The sequence below is a fragment of the Branchiostoma belcheri genome, unplaced genomic scaffold, assembly GCF_001625305.1.
Source record: "Branchiostoma belcheri isolate BF01 breed outbred unplaced genomic scaffold, Haploidv18h27 scaffold55, whole genome shotgun sequence".
Lineage (NCBI taxonomy): Eukaryota > Metazoa > Chordata > Leptocardii > Amphioxiformes > Branchiostomatidae > Branchiostoma > Branchiostoma belcheri.
The window spans coordinates 1,684,300-1,704,378 of NW_017804187.1; the positions used below are offsets into that span (position 1 = coordinate 1,684,300).

Sequence of the window (20,079 nt, forward strand, 5' to 3'; positions counted from 1 at the left end):
TATGGGAGTTGGGAGTTAAACACACACCACTACCAGTGGACTAGCCCCCTGCTGTAGTGGCCTGCATGTGCGTATGGGAGTTGAACACACACCACTACCAGTGGACTAGCCCCCTGCTGTAGTGGCCTGTGTGTATGGGAGTTGGGAGTTAAAACACACACCACTACCAGTGGACTAGCCCCCTGCTGTAGTGGCCTGTACGTATGGGAGTTGGGAGTTGAACACACACCACTACCAGTGGACTAGCCCCCTGCTGTAGTGATTCACAACTGTGTGGTCCAAAGGCTACGAAATGGAGATGGGTGCTGCCATATGCGATATGGTTGCGGGTGTTATTGCTGTACCGATAGATAGGGAAATAACAAACCTTGCCCTCTTCATCATCATCATCATCATCCTCATCGTTGGTCTCCATCGGCTGCTCTTCCTCTTCACTGTCGTCTTCATCATCCTCCAGACTCCACTTCTTACCGATCTGGGAGGAACGAGAAGACAGCTCAAATTTTGCACTTAAGACAGCTGAAGATCTCTATAACAGTTAAATAATTGACATAGTTTATTACATAACTTATAACTGTTAAGAATGGACTGTGACAAATGGCCTAGGAAGATCCTCACACTGGATGTGGAAGGCTAAAACCCTTGTGTGTTGACCAAGGACGAAATGGATGACAATGTAAGGGAGGACTTCCACCACCTAAACTTACATGTACATGTACATAACGTAAACCCACAGGATAGAGGCAAGTGTCGGGCTGCCATCAAGCCTCAGCATAAGTGTGCAAATGTGTCTAACCCTCAGTGAAATGGACAGTAAGATTTGAGAGAGAGTGAAGTTGTGTTTTTCAAATTTAGCAACCTCAAACAGCAGGTTAACCTTACCTTAGCAGCCTCCTCCTGTGCTGCCTCCTGTGCCCGCTGCAGATCCTCCTGTTTCTTTCTCTCCTGTCTCCACTTCTCCACACAATAATGTAACCCAACACCACAGGGTGTCTGCTACAGCACCAGTTACCATGGTAACCTTACCTTAGCAGCCTCCTCCTGTGCTGCCTCCTGTGCCCGCTGCAGATCCTCCTGTTTCTTCCTCTCCTGTCTCCACTTCTCCACACAATAATGTAACCCAACACCACAGGGTGACTGCTACAGCACCAGTTACCATGGTGACCTTACCTTAGCAGCCTCCTCCTGTGCTGCCTCCTGAGCCCGCTGCAGATCCTCCTGTTTCTTCCTCTCCTGTCTCCACTTCTCCACTCGCTCTCGGCGCCGAATCATTTCCTCTTCCAGACGCTTCTGTTCAGCATCCTTACAGGGAAATATTAACAATAAACTCATTACAGGGCTTGAAATTAACATTTTTTAATATAGTTGTACAGCATAAAAGAAAGTCAAAAATCAGGAAAGCCTGATTACAAACCTTCCTGCCTCTGTTCAGGCATTGAAGATGAAATTCTTCAGCTGATTTCCATTTTTTCAGTAAGACAACAAAGGTTTGTATCATGGTTTCTAACTACTCTTATGTCAAGAATATTTGTACATGTATACCATTGTGCAATGATAATTTATCGAGGTGAACTGGTAAAATAAAAAATAAGGACTGGTGCAATTTTAGGTACATTCAAGTCAAGTTAAAGTAGTACCTTGTCAAGAACCTCTTCTTTCTCTTCCTTCACTTTCTCTTCTTTCTTCGGGGACTTGGAGCGTGATCGAGAGCGAGAGTGGCGGGACTTGTGGCGGGGGCTGCGCGACCTTCTCCTGATTGGTGACCTGCGACCCTTGCTGCGACTGCGTGAGCGGCGTCTCCTGGGGCTGCGACGGATCGGGCTGAGCCGTCTGCGGACCGGACTCCTGCTGCGCGACCGACGAAGGTCGCGTAGGGAGATGACCTTGGGGGGAGACTTCTTACCCACTCTGCTGGGGGGGACAAACAAAATTAGAAAAAATCTTTTTACTCTTTTATTTACATGTAATTCATTCATCATCTTTTTATTCATTCACTTACTCACTCACAGCCCTCTTCTGAACCTAGTGGTTCTTGAGGTGACACAGTTTTTATTTATTTATTCTTTTATTTACATTCAATTTATTGGTTTTCGTTGTTATTTACATTTTATTTACATTTTATTACATTTATCTACGCACTTTACTTAGAGAAATAACATAACATGAGGAACATGACATACAGATATATACATGTATGCATGCACAAGCAAGAAATCTGTGAATCAATTCACAGAAGCTTATTGAAAGAAGGGAACAAAAGTTAAGACCAACCTTCTTTTCCTGTCCCTGTCGCGTGACCTTGAGCGTGACCTCTTCCTGCGTACTGCGGGCGATGGGGAGCGAGACCGACTCCTGGACCGCTTCCTCCTCCCAACAGGTGATGCAGACTTTCTCCGTTTCCCCGGAGACTTCGAGCGGGACTTCTTGGCGACGCCCGGTGATGGTGAGCGGGACTTCTTCTGGCCTATTGACAAACAGACCAAAAGATGGACTATGAGTATGGATCGTGGAGTCATGTGGCGCAACGACAGGGCATTTGGCTCAGAACCAAGAGGTCCTGAGTCCTAAAGAGAAAGACCTTTTCTTTTTAGTTGTTATACTTATAGTTTTCCCATCTATCAATGCAGTGGTTTGATTAAAAATTAAAAATTCTTTTTCAAATTTTAACCCAGCCTTTTGTGTTGACTTCTTGGCTCCTATCGTAGCATTTGGGGCTATAATAGAATGCTTAGACCTGTTTTTATTTTTTATTTTTTGGCCCATTCGCTTCATATTTTTTCTGAAAAAATCCTAGAACCAACAAATTAAATTGGTGTGACCTAAAAACTTCTTACTTCTGACGGGTGACTTGGAGCCCGACTTCTTATGAGGAGACTTGGAGCGCGTCTTCTGCGGGCTGGGGGAGCGAGACGCTGCCTTCTCAGCCGCGGCGGGCGACTTGGAGCGAGACTTGGTTACCATGGCAGCAGAGGGGGAGGGGGACGTCTTCCGCTCTTTACTCTCTGACCTTCTTGGGGACTTCTTTTCGTCCTTGACCTTCAGTGGTGTTCGTTTCCGCTCCAAGCTGGGAGATCTGGACAGACAAAACAAACGTGTTTAGAGTAAAACATTAGATCCAACACAAAGAAGTTCTCTCATCTAGAGCTTTTGACTAGTACACTCTGGTCTTCCTCAGTAGACTGACCATTTCAAAGTTCAAAGTTAAAACCAACCTGGATTTCCTCCGTGACCTTGAGGTTCCGGGTGACCCTGAACTTCTCCGTCTCCTTCTGGCGGGCGACCTGAGGGCAGAACAAACAAGCAAACAAATAAACAAACACTTGTCAACAATTGAATCTGTAGTTTCTGCATATAAGGCTTAGTGCAGATAGCATGTCGGTAGAGCACCAAAACGCAGATTGTTCTTTTTTATTTCTACATTGTATCTATTTTTGTTTTCTTTAGCCAGGGTAGCCCACTCAGTGATTAAAGTTAAACACTCCTTTGCAGTGTGGCCCTGGCCAAAATTGTTCAAGCTTTGTTGGATGTTTGGTCAACATTGGATGAGAATTTTGCCCATTACGTATGATACATATTAAGACTTGTATCATGCCCTAATTCAGCCAGATAAGGCTGCAACGGTATGTCTGAGCACGTGTTGCAAATAAACCAGTCATCATCATCATCATCATCATACTTTGACATAAGCATGAAGAATTCTGTCTGGACTACAGGGCCACCTGGCTAATATGACCATTACTGCAGGTTTGATGATTGTGAACCCTGCCCCAAACCCTGATTTTTCACAGTTTTTGTTGGATGTTTGGTCAAGACTCAAGGTTGCATCAGAATTTTGACCATTGCAGACGGTACCTTGTGCTTGACAGAGGCAATAAGAATCCTGTCTAGACTATAGTGCCACCTGTCTACTTTGACAATTACTGCAGGTTTATAAAAGATGACTAAACTGAACACGTCACCTTGACTTTTTGCGTGACTTCCCATCTCGGCCAGGTGAACGAGAAGGCTTCCTGTCACGACTTCGGGACCTGTTCAAGGAATAAACAAACACATGTTGTAGTACATACAGGTACATAAATGTATGTGCATATACTAACTAGTACAGTAACCTGCAATTCAATGTTAACACTAGAAAGGTAACATTTGCTACCTTCACATATGGTCTGCTCTGTTAATTCTTACTTACACACATTCACATATATAGTCAGACAGGAGTCTAAATCCCTCCTACTATAAAATTGCAACATGATGTAACCCAACACTAGTTACCATGGTGACAGATGTCTGGTTCAAGTCATTACCTTATTTGTTTGGAGAAGAAGAAGAGTAAGAAGAAACAGAGGAAAAACAATATGTTTTTCTTCTGTGATTGTGATGAATAATGATTATTAATGTGAAGTAAACAATAAACAAACCTGGACCGTCTGGCCTTTGACCTCTCCTTGTCCTTCTTCCGTTTACTTTTCTCCTCGCTTTTCGTCGGGACGGGAGACTTCGACGGGGAGGGAGACCCACTCGAGGAGCGTGATCGCTTCCGGTAGTGTCTGTTTCAAACACCAATCAATCAATCAATTAATCAATCAATCAGTCAATCAATCAATCAGTCATGTCGATGAAGGTTAGACATCCAGGGAATAAGATACACCAAAAAGCAGTTACTCAAGCAACTGGATATGATTTTGAAAACGGCCAGACGTTTTAGCTAGCATCCACCACCTTTCGTCAGTGACTGAGAGTTTATAAGCACAAACTATTCATTGATAAGGAAATAAGTGAAGACAATTTTTTTTTCAGTCGGTCTTTATTCAAATACTGTAAATCACTTTATATTCACACTAGCAAAATTTCGCGGTCTGAGAAAAATGGACATGTTCGTGGAACTATATATTTGCGGTGGCAGCAAATTTGCGGTACAGAAGTGACCGCAAAAAAACATGAATATAAAAGTACCGCGAATATTAAGTGATATACAGTTGTTGTGAAGAGGTTCTTCTGGATTGTAAAGAACTGGTCGCACACTGGACTTTTGTGGAGCTTGATGGTTTATTGTGTTGCCTCCAGGACTCCTAGCACCAGAGTCAGGTTCCTGGGTTGGACTATTCTACTTCTAAGATAGGGGGTTGTGTAACAGGACTAGTCTACTTATATGATAGGGGGGTTCTTGTATGGTAATGCACATATGGTTCACAGTGGGTTCACAACATACCTCCCCTCACACAGGAGGATTGACGAGGTCAATCTGAATAATAATAATAAACAGTTGAACCCACTGGTTAATTACTTACTTATGTTACAGATGACATAGGTATTGTTGTACATGTATTATATTAAAGTTACAGAAAATGATACGGCGTGGAACAAAGTAGCTGTTTGAACCTCAGAAGACAAACTCTGGTTGACAAAGAGACCCAGTCGAATGCCTGGAACACTGAGGAACAGTTTGCTACTTTGTGTACCAGATAATGGTTGGGAATCAGGTTAACTTGTATCATACAAAATGCAAATTTGGAACAACAAGGTAGCTATTTGAACTTCAGAAGGCAAACTCTGGTTAACGACGAGACCCAGTCGAATGCCTGGCACACTGAGGAACAAATTATTTACTACAATGTCTACCAAATAAGTAATGGGAAGTACAGTACAATATAGAAAATGGTATAACAATGGAGGTAGAAAAACATGGATCAAGGTGTAGCTATGATTTATACATCAGAAAACAAACCCTGGCCAACGTAAAGTGAACCAGCTGAATGTTTGGCACACTGAAGCACTAAATTGTTGCCACACTGACCAAGAGACAGGAAACTGTAAATATTTTACTTTGGCCTGTTGTTTTTGAACAGGGCTAATGGCTACCACATGTGGTGGGGCAATCAGGGGCTGGTCTGAACACATCTTGCTCAGGCCACATGGCATGCATGGGAAAGGAAACTTTGCAAAGACAAAGTTCTAGAATAAACACTTACAGGAATGTTAAAATGTAAATCTAGCTAGCTGTAAAGAGTCCAAGAATATAAATGTGAGAATGTTTCTGCTAGAGGCTACAGTTCAACTGGAAGCTTGCTTGCATAAGTACAGTCTTAGTGTGTGGTCTTGCTGGGCCTGACACCAACAATGAAGGATTCCCGAACGTTCCTAAGACTCTGTCCCACCCGAGGCCTGGAAGCTTGCTTGACCGCCCGTTTCTGGCAGTGGACCCTGAAGACTGGACACGTGCCTGCATTCACTCGCCTCCCGATTCCACCCGACGAGTTCGGCAGCTTACTTTACAAATCGTTCTGTCAGTAGAGTTTGGAGATGGGGCTGACCTCTGTCTCATGAATTTCTACCCGACGACTTGAAGCTTGCGTGACCGCCCGTTGCTGGCAGTGGACGTTGGAGACCGGATACAGTGCCGTATTCGCTAGCCTGGTTCCACCCGACGAGATCGGCAGCTCACTAGACCACCCGTGCTGTCAGTGGGGTTTGGAGACTGGAGACAGTTCTTCCCTTCCTTCACGTGGTATCGGATGTTTCGAACCCATAGAAGACTGTATCTTGAATGTAGGGTGTATTTCTGCTGGAGGCTGGTACGATGTTGAGGTTTCTGGGTCCAGGATAAAGTGACAGAATGGCCATGGTCTTACTCACCCTCCCACAGCAGCTTGGCACATGGTGGAGCTGGAAGTCGTCAGCTCTGCGGTGAGTTTGGCCGGATGGGTACAGTTCTGTGCATCGATATCGTGCTGACCGTCAGTACAATCCTGTCCGTGACGCCATTTGTTGTGAAGAGGTTCTTCTGGATTGTAAAGAACTGGTCGCACACTGGACTTTTGTGGAGCTTGATGGTTTATTGTGTTGCCTCCAGGACTCCTAGCACCAGAGTCAGGTTCCTGGGTTGGACTATTCTACTTCTAAGATAGGGGGTTGTGTAACAGGACTAGTCTACTTATATGATAGGGGGGTTCTTGTATGGTAATGCACATATGGTTCACAGTGGGTTCACAACATACAGTAACTTGCTGACAAAAGTGTAGTAATGTAGATTTTGTTGTTTCTGCAAGTTTGTGGATGGCGTTTCAACATTCACGTAACATTATACAAGATTACACATGGTCTATGGTCTTATTATTTGGGTTCAACTTCAACAACAACAGCATAATTTTCAAACAAAATAATTCTTATATGGGACATTCGCGGACAATTATTAAGAAATTTAGCTAAGGCTGCCGGCTGCTGAGCTTGTCATTAAAACTGAAAAATCATCGAAAAGGCCATTCGAAATAAATTCATAGTTTTTTGTATTCCTATCAGAAAAGCTCGCTGGGAAGCAAGAACCAATCGTGATTTCAAGTATGTGATATGTTTTCTTGCAAAACTTGTTGCAAAACGATCAGCTCAAATCGCCCCCCTCCCCCATTTTATGTGTGCTGCTTGCTTCAAGATATGCCTCTCTTTTCACCCATTTCTGAGCGGGTAAAAATACGATCGTTTCTGCATAGGCTAGAGAGAAGCTCTGAGAACACTTTACATCTTCTTGAGGAGAAATAAGAGGAAAGAAAGTCGAGTTTTACCTGGTTTCGCGAGGCATCTTTGTAAAAACGTTCACTACACGATCCTCTGACCTATGGCTGCCGTAAACTGGCACAAAACTGTCGTAAAAACCGCCATATTTTATAACTGAGTGGAGCAGTTTTTGTGCTTATTTCATCGATAATTATGGATCAGAATGTTATGAAAATTATTTCTATTAATAATCCATATCAATAAGTTATCGATCGTCACGGAAGTGACCAGGATTTTAGTGTCGTAAATGTCCCCCAGTTTGCCGTTAACCGTACCAGACATGCGTACTTCCTTGCGCGTTGGTTCACACTAAACTTTTCAAAGGTAAGAAAATTGACAAGAATTTCCAGCTGATTTATATACTTAATGGTAGATTTCATGTTTGTTTCTGTTTGCTAAATATTAGTGTAAACGTTTCTTTGAAGTGAAATGCCCAGTTAATTTTGGACTTGAGAGAAAATCGCTTTGTTTAAAAGCCGGTGGGGAGGGGGGCAGCCATATACACGTGTGTGCCTGCAGCTGAAAGTAGAAATTTCTAAACAAAGTTTGTTCGTGGGTTTTTCTTGGTTTTCCGCGTTTTGTTGATCTTCTCTAGCTTTCAAAAGTTTAAGACATGTATATCAGAGTTATCAACCAAGAATTGAGGTGTTGAAAAACTCGTATTTCCCCAGAACTATCGTAGACTGGAACTCGTTGCCACCAAGCACAGTTGGGGCATGTCACTAAAAAGCTTTAAACAACTCCTGCAATTAAATGTACAAAGATTAGGTGGTTATACTGACTATACTGATACAAAAATAGTACAGAAACAATTAACGTTTACTTAAACTTGAGTTAATTATGCCGTTTTCCAGGTTTACCAGCGTGCAGTGATGTCTTTCCGAGGAGGTGGAGGGGGTTTCCGGGGTGGCCGCGGCGGCGGATTCGGAGGCCGTGGAAGGGGTTTTGGAGGTGACCGCGGCGGGCGTGGAGGGTTCAGAGGTCGTGGAGGGGGAAGGGGGAGAGGAGGGTACAACAACTACGACCAGGGACCCCCTGCAGAGGTCACAGGTAAAGGGAGGAATTATTGTCTTTTGGGAGATGCAGTTCAGTTGTGAATTGCTAGGGGGTGCTCATGTCTTGCATTAAAAAAAACATGATATCAAAAACCTGCATATTCAGCGGAGGTCACAGGTGAATGGAGAAATTGTTTTTTGGGGAGATGCAGTTCACCTATGAATTGCTAAGGGGTACTCACTGCTCAAGTGTTTGTAATAGACAACAAATTTTTGCACTGCCACCTTCAAAAGGAAGCTCTGGGACTGTCTTGGCGACCCTTACATGTGTGTGCGCTGACCCTAGCCTCTCCATATCATACACACACATAGACGCTACTGAGTCCTTTTTGTACAATGCTTTATGTACCCAGAAAAGTGTTATAGTATTCTGTCAATGTAATTCTCCATTTTGTAATGTCAGCAGGGCTAGCCCTTTGCAATAGCCACAGCCCTGGCTGTGTATATACTAAACAACCAAATCAAATATTATAAATAGATTCTTTTATACTACACTACAACAGTATCAAAACCCTGCATATTTTAGTTTGAGTAGTATTCTACCTTGCTTACATGTACCTTTCTGATGTGCCCTCTGTAGAAGCCGGCCACTATGTCCATCCTTGTGAAGGTGACCTTGTGTGTAAGGCTGACCTTGTAGAAAAGGTTCCGTACTTCAACGCCCCCATCTACCTGGAGAATAAGGAGCAGATCGGCAAGGTGGACGAGATCTTCGGAGGAATCAAGGACTACGTATCCTTACAGATACAGCTTTCCTTCTGGAGAGTCCCTTTAAGTTGGCATTCACTCGCTCACTCACTCACTCTCTCACTCTCACTCACTCATTCTCACTCACTCACTCACTCTCTCACTCACTCTCTCACTCACTCATTCTCTCACTCACTCACTCACTCATTCTCTCACTCACTCATTCTCTCTCTCTCTTGCTCACTCACTCATTCTCTCACTCATTCACTCGCACTCACTCTCTCACTCACACTCACTCTCACTCATTCTCTCACTCACTCTCTAACTCACTCACTCATTCACTCGCACTCTTACTCACTCTCTCACTCACTCATTCGCCCTCACTTTCTCACTCACTCACTCATTCACTCTCTCACTCTCACTCACTCTCTCACCCGCTCACTCACTCTCTCTCACTCACTCACACTCACTCTCCCTCCCTCACTCACTCACTCTCACTCACTCTCTCACTCACTCTCACTCACTCACTCTCTCACTCACACTCACTCACTCACTCTCACTCACTCACTCCCTCACTCACTCACTCTCACTCATTCAGTACTAAGTCTTAAAGTTTGTGATGAAAACCAACTGTTGTGTCTTTGATTTTGTGGTACAAATGTAGTAACTGTAAAACAGAAGATGAGTTCATCACAAAAACTGGGACAAGTTCCTCCAAGGCATCAAGAACTATGCATCCTTAAGCTTAAGTCCTTAAGTTTTCAGTACTAGTCTTTTAAGACTTAAAATTTTGTGGTGAAAATCCATTTCAGTTCGTAGTATCTTATACTTCTGTCAATCAAACTTAGGATAATCTCTGCAGGTATTTCCTTAACTCCCCCCAGTATTTCTCTGTGAAACTTTCAGATAACATGAAGGCTCATTCCTTCTCCAAAGACCAAAAGGTAGGTTATGCTTCAGGCCTGCATTTTTAACTCAGTTCTTTAAACTTTAAAGTCACAATGTAGAGAAACAGAACATTTCTTTGTTACTTTTGCAGAATGAAAACAAATTGTTTTGCTCTGTTTCTTCTTCTTCTCCAAGCAAGTAAAGTTTTGTTAGGTTGGACTGTGTCAGTATGTGAAGGTAAACATAATGCATTTGCTTCGCAAGTGTTACCTTTCTAGTTATTAAATATCATCAATCGCATGATATTTGTTTTCCCAGTTTTAACTTTACTCCCATCTTTCCTTCACAGTTCTACATTAGCACAGAAAAGCTGCTCCCATTACAGAGATTCCTCCCCCAGCCTCCAGGGGCAAAGAGAGGCAGGGGTGGTGGAAGAGGAGGGAGGGGTGGCGGAAGAGGTAAGAGCCCTTCTGTTGGTTTTGTGATTTAGACACATACAATGGTTGACATTTGGACGGTTTTCCCATACCTTAGACCAATGTTTTGAATAATTATTATTCGTATACAATGTAAATACATCATGTGCAGAGTTTTTGTTTGTGTGTTTGCATGTTTGTGTGTCCATAGCTATTTTATGGAGTAGAGCCACAGTAAGTAATCTTCAATGTACGAAATCTTCAATGTCTTATTTTCTTTTCAGGAGGCCGAGGGGGGGTTCGGTGGAAGAGGAGGGTTCGGTGGAAGAGGGGGGTTCCGAGGGGGCCGCGGAGGGGGTAGAGGAGGAGGGGGTGGATTCAGAGGAAGGGGTGAGTTTCGTAGGGTTTTTTTCTCAGCACGTTTGGCAGTATCTTAAAATTGCGATATTCTGTCATTAGCGGGACTAGACTGTCATTAAAAACACGCAGCAATCAGCATATGTATATTATAGTGGTAAAGATAATCAAAACACTCACATACTCTATATAGTCTATAACATGGACAGTAACAGTCAACTGGAAAAAAAATAAGAATAACTCCTTTGTTAAATTGGTATCAGTTTACAAATTGCCATAAACATGGTTGTGCATGTACTTTCAGAGTAGATGTAACACTCTTAGGTATAGTAAACATGAAATTTGTGCCTTGCATTCGTATATTGCCAACGGACCCTTGACGTAACAAATAGGTAAACGTTTGTTTGTTTGTTTATTCCCCTTTTTTCTTCCCCCTTTTGCAGGTGGTGGTGGTGGGTTCCGAGGCAGGGGTCGGGGAGGCTACTGATGTCACAACTGGACCTCTCCATAGAATTTCCATTTCAGTTCTTCTCTACGATATGTTGAATATTCTGCTGAAAACCAGCACTTTGGACATTAAACCTGATAGAGAGAGAGCACTTTGGCTATGTCAAGCCAAGTCAACTTTCTGAAAATGCCCATACTTGAACTTTGAGTAAAATATACTCTCATAATTTTAATTTTAGTTCTTTTCAACGATACATTGAGTATTCTGAAGACCAACACTTAAGCTATGTAAAGCCAAAAATAAACTTTCTAAAGTACCTGATCTTCAAAGTAAAATGTACTGTCATGATTTTTATTTCAGTTCTTTTCAACGATATGTTGAATATTGTAAAGAACAACAAGTTAACTTCCTAAAAATGACTGTACTTGAAATGCAAATAAAATGTGCTCTCATGATTTAAGTTCTTTTTGATGATATGTTTAATATTTTGAAGACCAACACTTTGGCTACATCCAATAAGACTCGCTATCACGACTTTTGCTACTGTGGTAAAATTTAAAAGTCTAGTATGAAACTTACTCTTATATGTTCTGGTGTGTACTCAGGGTTATTAAATAACAGAAAAGTCCCTCTCCAGTCACTATGCCTGTGTGCCTCATTTATTTTAGAAACAACTTCTGCTACAGCTTCGGACTTATGGTTGGACTATTGATATGTCAAACTGTCATGGTCTGAGATTTTCTTATTTTGCAAGAAAAACTTTGTGCTTTGAATACTAGTACTACATTGATGGTTTTATAAACTTGCTTATCTTCATTTATGTTCTTTTATTGTTCTAGGATATTAGGGGGTAACATTTGAATATTCGTGGTATTGACATAAAAATCACTTTGTAATAAGTTACAAAGATTATTTGGTCAGTATTTATATACTGATGATGATCAATAGAAACTGTTCTTCATTCAAGTGATTTAGTGTCTTTCTTATCAGTTTGATGGTGAGGTAACGTTACCTAAAATACAATCATTTTAGCTCAGTACTAGTACCTTTCTTTGTCTTCTCACATTTTCTTGACTTGTTGACAATTATTGTGAATCTGAAACACTTTGCTGAGCTGTCTTTGGAACATCTTATATACCAGATACGAGATACTTTTGAATATATGCCATACACATTTACGCAAAGTACTCCTAAGAAAAGCCATTCATTTTGCATGGACAAAAGTAAGACTACTGGAGTACTAGTATTAACACCCCTAAGTTGTGAATGGAATGGTCCATACTTCCCATCATCCTTTGCGCAGATGAGACAGGTGATTGCAAAATGGCGGAAGTTCAGTGAGTTTGTCTTGACCTTCATTGTTTCCAGAATTTTCCACTCTTAGTCACCGCGATGTCGTAAAAAGTATACTTTTCACTTATTGGATAATGCGTAGAAGAGTTTGGCTGGCAAAAGAGGTTTGTAACGTCGTTATTTCTATAGTAATTTGCATCGTTTTGTGTAAAAGAAAGTGAAATTTTATTACGTCATGCAAGTTCAAATTTACGTTTGTAGTTTCACAAACTCTAGTGAAATTTTTCTATCTATTCCCACCAAATATCAAGGTTATAGATACAGAAACCTGATCTGTCAAATATTAAAAATATAAGATCATTTTTCATGAAAATATGACGACGAAATCACCTAAATCACGGATAAGTGCCTAAATCAACTCATGTTTGTGGTACATGCATTACGTTATGGCTACGCGTTCTTTGTTCTTTAACATGATCATTTAGATGAAAAGGGAATATTCAAAAGAAAGAAGAGCAAAAATTTCAACAAACACATCACTATTAACATTGAAAATGTGAATTCAATATTTGTGAACATGCAAATATATGTCATAATGTCATATCCACAGCTTTTGTGACAACAACTGACCAGACAACGACAAAGCAGTATTTAGGACAAAGGACAAAGCAGCAACAGAAGAAACTGTTTAAGAATCCACTATGGAGTTCAGAGTAGAGAGTAACATGTCTAAGAGCCAGGCGTTCCTCCTGCTGCTAAAGATGGCGGCCTCGGCAGCGATCTCTTACTACACTCTCAAGTGGCTCCTGGACCAGGTGGACCCCACTAGGAAACAGAAAGTGGAGGCCAAGAAGAAGGTAAGAGTTCAACTTGAACTTGTCTTCTTACTAAGATTGAAGTCGCTCAGATTTTTACGGTTCTTAGCAACACAAATTTTGAGTCTTGAGTGTACACATATTGTATGTATATACATGTAATTGACAGTGAACAACATTGAAAATGTTACCATATTGGATGTTTTTGAAGTCATATATAATGAGTTAATGACCATTTTCTTTGTTTTTCAGGCCAGTGCAATCATGAAGAAACTTGGAATATCTGGAGTCAGGGTAAGAGCTTTTTAACTGAAGACTGAGTGAAGTACTTACTACTAGTATTGATACACATACATGTACACGTACACTGATACATGTATATACTAGTAGTATACACAAATGTATTCAGGTTGGCATTAGAGACTGTATTTGTACAAGGTTGCTTTTTGCTTTTTCAAAAATGGGTTTTCACATCCAATGTTTCAGTAGCCATCAGTCACCTTTTTCAGGGCAACAATGCTCACACACACACAGACGGTCTGTCACCTTCTTCTGAGCAAAAATTAATGGTTCTAACTATTATCCCCCCCCCCCTGTAGTTGAATGAGTATGAGCTGACCATAGCTGCCCATCTGGTTGACCCCGGCAGTATGACGGTGTCCTGGACAGACATCGCCGGTCTGGAGGACACCATCAACGAGCTGCAGGAGACCGTCATCGTCCCCTTCCAGAAACACTCCATGTTTGAAGGGTCACAGCTCCTACAGCCACCTAAAGGTAGCCGCAACGTTCAATTAAATCTATTGAAAACTAAAAAGGTAGCACTTGCAAAGCAAAAACATAATGTTTACCTTCACATATGGTCTGCTCTGTTAATTCTTACTCAAATACATTCATATATATGGTGACAGGAGTGTAAATCCCTCCTGCTATAAAATTGCAACATGATGTAACCCACCGCTAGTTACCATGGTGACAGACATCTGGTTCAGGTCATTTCTTTTGAACGGCAGAAGAGGGAAAAAAAACAGCAAAAACAATATGTTTTTCGTTGATAAACATAGATATACACCAATTGATTTATGTTTAATATGATCTATATTGTCTTTTGTAGATCGATGATCATTGACTTAAAATTAGTCATACAGCCTGAAAGTCAGTATAATTTACTGTAACATTCGTCAATAATGAACAGTTCTAGTAGGTAATCTAGTTGTATGCATCTTTGCCAGTCAATTTGATAAAGGTTGAATCTCCACAGGTGTGCTGCTGTACGGCCCACCAGGCTGTGGGAAGACCATGATCGCCAAGGCGACGGCCAAAGAGGCAGGATGTCGCTTCATCAACCTGCAGCCCTCCGTGCTGACAGACAAGTGGTACGGGGAGTCACAACGGCTGGCATCGGCTGTGTTTCATCTGGTGAGTTACTCAGAGTTAGATATATGTATATACACATACAGACAGACACACAGACAGACACAGGTGACAGGCAAGTGGTACAGAGAGTCTCAGAGACTGGCTTCTGCTGTCTTTTATCTGGTGAATACAAACTACAAAGTACCTGATACCAGCTCAGAAAAGAACAAGAATATAGACAGTCATGCCTTCAACTCAAGTACCAGAGTTATCAACCAAGGATTGAGGTGTTCAAAGATTCATTCTTTCCTAGAACTATCGCAGAGTGGAACTTCATGTCACAAAGTACACTAGGGGGCATTGTTATTAGATAGCTTTTGAATATTTAGAATTAGATGTTCAAGGATTACATTTTATTTTAACAAGTCATTTGGTGTAATGTAGCCAGCTGCCACTGCACAGCGTATCTGAACCTGCTAATGTGCTATCCCTCCCTCCAGGCCACTAAGATACAGCCTGCGATCATCTTTATCGATGAGATTGACTCATTCCTGAGAACCCGTCAGTCTCAGGACCACGAGGCCACCGCCATGATGAAGGCAGAGTTCATGTCACTCTGGGACGGACTGGCAACTAACCCAAGGTTTGTTTGTTTGTTTATTTGTTTATTTTAGCCTTAAGCTTTTGTGAAATAATCAAAATCAGCCTGCTGGCCACTTTTCAGTGAGATTAATATTGTTATCATGTCTGGACCACAATTGTAATATTGCAGCAGTGACACCTAGCTGCAGTATGAATCAGAACCAGTCATTCTTGTCCTGAAGATGGTGACAGATGGTCAACGAAATGTCAAATGTAAAATCCCACTGGTTGTTAATCATTGAAGAACCTTCTTATAGTTATACAGTCTTGGATGTCTTTTTTTTTTAAATGTTGGATGTGAAAACCCACTGGAGGATGAATAAAGAACCTTGTTGTACATTTTTGACGTCGTATTTTAAAATTTTGGACTTAAAAACCCACTGTTTGTTGAATAAAGAACCCTCTTATTCAGTGGTTTTTGATGTCTTGTCTTGAAACTTTGGATGTGAAAGTCCACAGGTGGTTGGATAAATAACCTTATACAGTGTTTGAAGCCTAGAGCTTTCGACCAGACACTCTAGATCTGGTCTTCCTCAGTAGACTGACCCAGTGAGGCTTGTCATGTGGCTTCTCTGAAGTGTGACGTCAACACTGGTTGAAAGTTTATACAGTTTTTGATGTCTTATTTTGAGATCTTGCATGTAAAAATCCACTGGTTGTGGAGTAAAGAACCTTCTTATTCAGTATTTGTTGTCCTGTTTCCAGATGTAAAGTTATGGTGATGGGAGCCACCAACAGACCTCAGGACGTGGACCAGGCTATCCTCAGACGGATGCCATCAAGGTTCTGGATCAATGTACCTGTAAGTTTCTTCATTATGTTTACCTTTGCAGAAGGAAAACGTCCTTTTTCCTTCTTCCTCCTCTTCTGTACCAAACAAATCTGGTCACTTCAGGAGACACTGGTACTGGCAGTCACCATGGTTACTGGTAGTGATTGATTTCAGTAATGTAGCAAGGTAGAAACTTCTACAATTGAATCTTTGACTTCAAACTTTATCAGCTAATCTATAGAATGCAGTTGAATAAGAATAAACTGAACAGAATTTTCTTGCTACATTATACATTGTGTTTTCATTCAGAATATTGATTATATGATTGTTGCTTACCATTATCTTTTGTTTCTTTATTACAGAATGAGAAACAAAGAGAAAGCATTTTACAGCTCATCCTGGCAAATGAAGTTGTAAGTATGGTTCTGTATCTTCTTTTGGTTTCTGTAGAAGACTAACCCAGCAGGGCTAAACGGTTTCGAAATAAATGAAATGACTACAGATCTCTTTCAGTCACTAACGAAAGGTAGTGGATGCTACCTGAAATGTCTGACCGTTTCCAAAATCATATCCAGTTCGTGACTACCTGCATGCTATGTTGGTAAATCACAGTAAGTTTTGCAAATTTTCGCAGGTGTCTGAAGATGTGAAGTTGAGGAAAATCGCGGAGCAGACGGACACGTTTTCGGGGAGTGACTTGCGGGAGGTTTGTCGTAACGCGTCCGTGTACCGCGTACGGGATCTCATGAAGGAGGAGAAGGCCAATAAGGAGAAAGAACAACAACAACAAGACCAACAACAACAACAGACAGATGAGCAGAAGGTGCAGGACCAGGCTGGAGACACAGGGGGCACTGTGGAAGGTGCAGTGGGAGGCGCACCTGCAAAGTGAGTGGCAGTCATATCCAGAACTGTGCTTTATCCAGAACCGTGCTTTGTCCAGAACAGTGCTTGCTTAGGCATGGTTCTGGATTGTCCACGCATATCCAGAACCGTGCTTGGGGCAAATCTACGTTCTTGGACATGCAAAGACTATCCAGAACCATGCCTGGTCCTATCCCATTCGGGCATAGAACTAGATAGGCACTGTTCTGGATACAATTGTAGTCCTGTTACTGTGTAGTGACAATGACGGATGTTGTCTAATTTGTAAAAGTTTTGTTTTTGTTTATTGTTTATGCAGCCTGGTTTATGTATTTGCATGACAAAGAAAGACATCATAGTTGTGCAATAAGTTTAGGTATATTTTGTGGGAAATTTTTAGCACTTAAAACTCTAACCCTTTTCCCCCACCTCCCACTCCAGGCCAGAAGAGTCCCAGACAGACAGTGGACAGCCGACACTCCGCCCCATCACTATGTCAGACCTGCAGTTAGCTGTCAACAAACTCAAGGAGACCAAAAACACAACGTCTGAACACACCAGGAACATGTACAGCTGAAAACTCTCCCATCCATACACTCCAGAAACATCAAGTCCATCTGTGTTGGTAGTAATCATAGTAAAACATTAAACTTTATTCCAACACACAACACAATTATCAAATTTTCAGCGACCGCTGTCGCCTTCATCAGGATAATTATTGACCAATCACTTCACAACGTGATCTCGCTAGAGTTACGGTTACAAACACGTGACCTTATTCACATCAGAAAAGTGTACAGCTGAAAAATGAACAGCTCAAAACTGTCCTCTTAGGCCCACTTTAGACAGCAGTACTGGCAACAGTGTGATCACTGTGTAAAGAGAATTCCTGACAGTGTAGTCCCAACAATTTCCAAATTGTCAACGGAAAACTTGACGCTGTTTGGAATTAGATTAGTGTGATATTACCATAGTTTTATGTCCAAAATAGAACACAGGCTTTGACCACATCCAGAACAGATACATGTTTATTATTTCAAGTCCACTATGGGGAAATAATTTTGGACAAATAATCAGAATGTTACGTCCTTGTTTTGTGAAATTCTTTGTTTTTATAGTTTTAATTTGCTATACAGAATGATTTTTTATGCATGATTCTGTTCTATATAATTATGTGTGTGCCACAAAACAAAACAAGAAAAGATACAAGTGTACAAAGTGAGAATCTTTTCCTTGATTGTCTTCAGCGTCTGTTTTGCCAGTAGAAGGCCAATTTCTTCCAGAGCAAATAATGATAATAAATATTGTTTTAATATTTGGTACTTAAAGGCCTTGAAATAGTTGAATTGCTCTGATGCTCACAATAACCAACTTGGTAGAGACATTTTAACATCTTCTCTTTGGTGTCGCTACTCTAAAAAGTAGATGGATTGCTATTTAACTTGTCTAATCATAATACAATAACTAAAGGCTATGTCAAAAAGTTCTGGAGAGTAATGTGTCAGATCACTCAGATGTTAGGTTATATGATAGTTGGACTTACAACGTTTGATAAATTGCATCTAAAGTCAGAAAAACAGTCATTCCTCAATAATGTCTGAATAAAGGCCTTCCTAGTGATCTAGGTGCTCTGCAACAAATCTTGCTGCTTTAAAGAGATTAAAAATGTCTAATATCGTGGATGTTGCGATCCAAAATGTATTGGTTAAAGCTACTAAAAGATTGAGAAGTGAGATTTTTTTCTTGTTTTCCCTTTTGTCAAGGCTAAGATATAGGAAGTAATGCTCAGGCCAAGAAATTAGTCAGTCCAAGGGTTTATTTGGTACTTAAAGGAAAAGTGTATAATTGTTGCAGATTTGTGAAATGGGAATGAAATTGAGTCAACGAAATGTCAGCTCTTGTTAAATAAGCGGTCGTGAATAAAGAACTTTTCTGTTCAATTGCTTTACCTGTTTTGTATGTTTAATAATGAACCGTGTCCTTAGTATATTACCCATCAGTGAAAAGATTGCGGCTAGTTTCAGTGCATTATGTACATTTACACTGGATTGGGAAATACAAGTACTCTAAATTAGCTTGGCTTAAATGGCCCTGATATGGGCATACATGTATTTCATAATGTGGTGTGGCTAGAAATTATGTCTGAATAGTGTTGGGAAAGTTATCTTCATATTTCCAAGTTGGAATTCATTTTGTATGCAAGCACATTAATGTAGAAATGTTGTGTATTTAATTATGCTATGACTGACTTTTCTGCATATACCAACATTGTATACAACATTACAATGTGTAATGTTACATGCAAAGCCAAACCATTTTTGCTTTCACGTATAGACGTCATGTTATTTGAAATGTGTGTATTTCAGTTGTTTTTTTTTAAGACTAATATCAAGCTAATGTTTTATGTACTACATAATTATAATATTAACGTTACATGTACAATTGTGACAAGTCTTTACCTCACCAAGTAAATGATAAACCATCTATGAGTCAGTCTGTCTCGCTTTTCTGAAACAGGTTTGAACTGTAATGTCCAACACGCACACACAAAAATTGTCAAAATATTTGACGGTACAAATCGAGTTTTTGCCATGGAATGAGCAATCCACCGCTTCTGTGACCTCACGTTATGCAGATGACACACGTGGCTTGGTGAGCAGTGCATCATAAGTGGCAGAAAGTTTGTGGCGTCCCCCGTTTCGGTTGAGGGATACTTTCTCGACTTTTTGTCCATAGAATCACTTTCCAAATTGTGCAGTAGAAGCAAGGAGGTTAAAAACTAGTATTTCAATATATGCCAATGTAGGTTAGACATTCAGGTAATGAGATACATAAGAAAAATGTTAGCTATTGAGCAACTGGATAGATTTTGAAAACTGTCAGACATTTCAAGTAGCATCCACTACTTTTTGTCAGTGACTCAAAAGTACTCCAGTACATC

General features: G+C 40.9%; 3 protein-coding genes across 7 annotated transcripts in view; 2 read left to right on the forward strand and 1 right to left on the reverse strand.

Annotated features, from left to right (window-relative positions):
• LOC109481416 (probable ATP-dependent RNA helicase DDX46) overlaps positions 1 to 7,656 on the reverse strand; it is a 24,689-nt gene extending 17,033 nt beyond the window's left edge. For 3 of the 5 annotated variants that reach the window (XM_019783971.1, XM_019783973.1, XM_019783972.1), the window contains exons 1-9: positions 7,554 to 7,656; positions 4,416 to 4,544; positions 3,960 to 4,028; positions 3,213 to 3,281; positions 2,835 to 3,073; positions 2,272 to 2,464; positions 1,638 to 1,911; positions 1,171 to 1,302; positions 368 to 475 (exon numbers count right to left, since the gene is read on the reverse strand). In XM_019783971.1, the coding sequence (XP_019639530.1) occupies positions 368 to 475; positions 1,171 to 1,302; positions 1,638 to 1,911; positions 2,272 to 2,464; positions 2,835 to 3,073; positions 3,213 to 3,281; positions 3,960 to 4,028; positions 4,416 to 4,544; positions 7,554 to 7,570 (1,230 nt within the window). In that variant the 5' untranslated portion in view covers positions 7,571 to 7,656. Of the gene's footprint in view, positions 1 to 367; positions 476 to 1,026; positions 1,090 to 1,170; positions 1,303 to 1,637; positions 1,912 to 2,271; positions 2,465 to 2,834; positions 3,074 to 3,212; positions 3,282 to 3,959; positions 4,029 to 4,415; positions 4,545 to 7,553 lie in introns of all 5 variants that reach the window. The other 2 variants (XM_019783974.1, XM_019783975.1) reach the window with 2 other exon arrangements.
• Positions 7,657 to 8,417: 761 nt separating this feature from the next.
• LOC109481339 (probable H/ACA ribonucleoprotein complex subunit 1) lies at positions 8,418 to 12,357 on the forward strand. Its single transcript, XM_019783870.1, has 6 exons — positions 8,418 to 8,595; positions 9,181 to 9,332; positions 10,172 to 10,231; positions 10,525 to 10,647; positions 10,885 to 10,981; positions 11,392 to 12,357. The coding sequence occupies exons 1-6, from the start codon at positions 8,418 to 8,420 to the stop codon at positions 11,433 to 11,435; spliced, it is 654 nt and encodes a 217-aa protein (XP_019639429.1). The 3' UTR covers positions 11,436 to 12,357.
• A 338-nt stretch (positions 12,358 to 12,695) lies between these two features.
• On the forward strand, positions 12,696 to 19,552 carry LOC109481424 (ATPase family AAA domain-containing protein 1-B-like). Its single transcript, XM_019783996.1, has 10 exons — positions 12,696 to 12,853; positions 13,300 to 13,546; positions 13,757 to 13,798; positions 14,104 to 14,281; positions 14,766 to 14,923; positions 15,361 to 15,503; positions 16,208 to 16,304; positions 16,637 to 16,687; positions 16,909 to 17,162; positions 17,580 to 19,552. Exons 2-10 carry the CDS (start codon positions 13,391 to 13,393, stop codon positions 17,713 to 17,715), a joined length of 1,215 nt encoding a protein of 404 aa, XP_019639555.1. The 5' UTR covers positions 12,696 to 12,853; positions 13,300 to 13,390; the 3' UTR covers positions 17,716 to 19,552.
• The last annotated feature ends 527 nt before the right edge of the window (positions 19,553 to 20,079 follow it).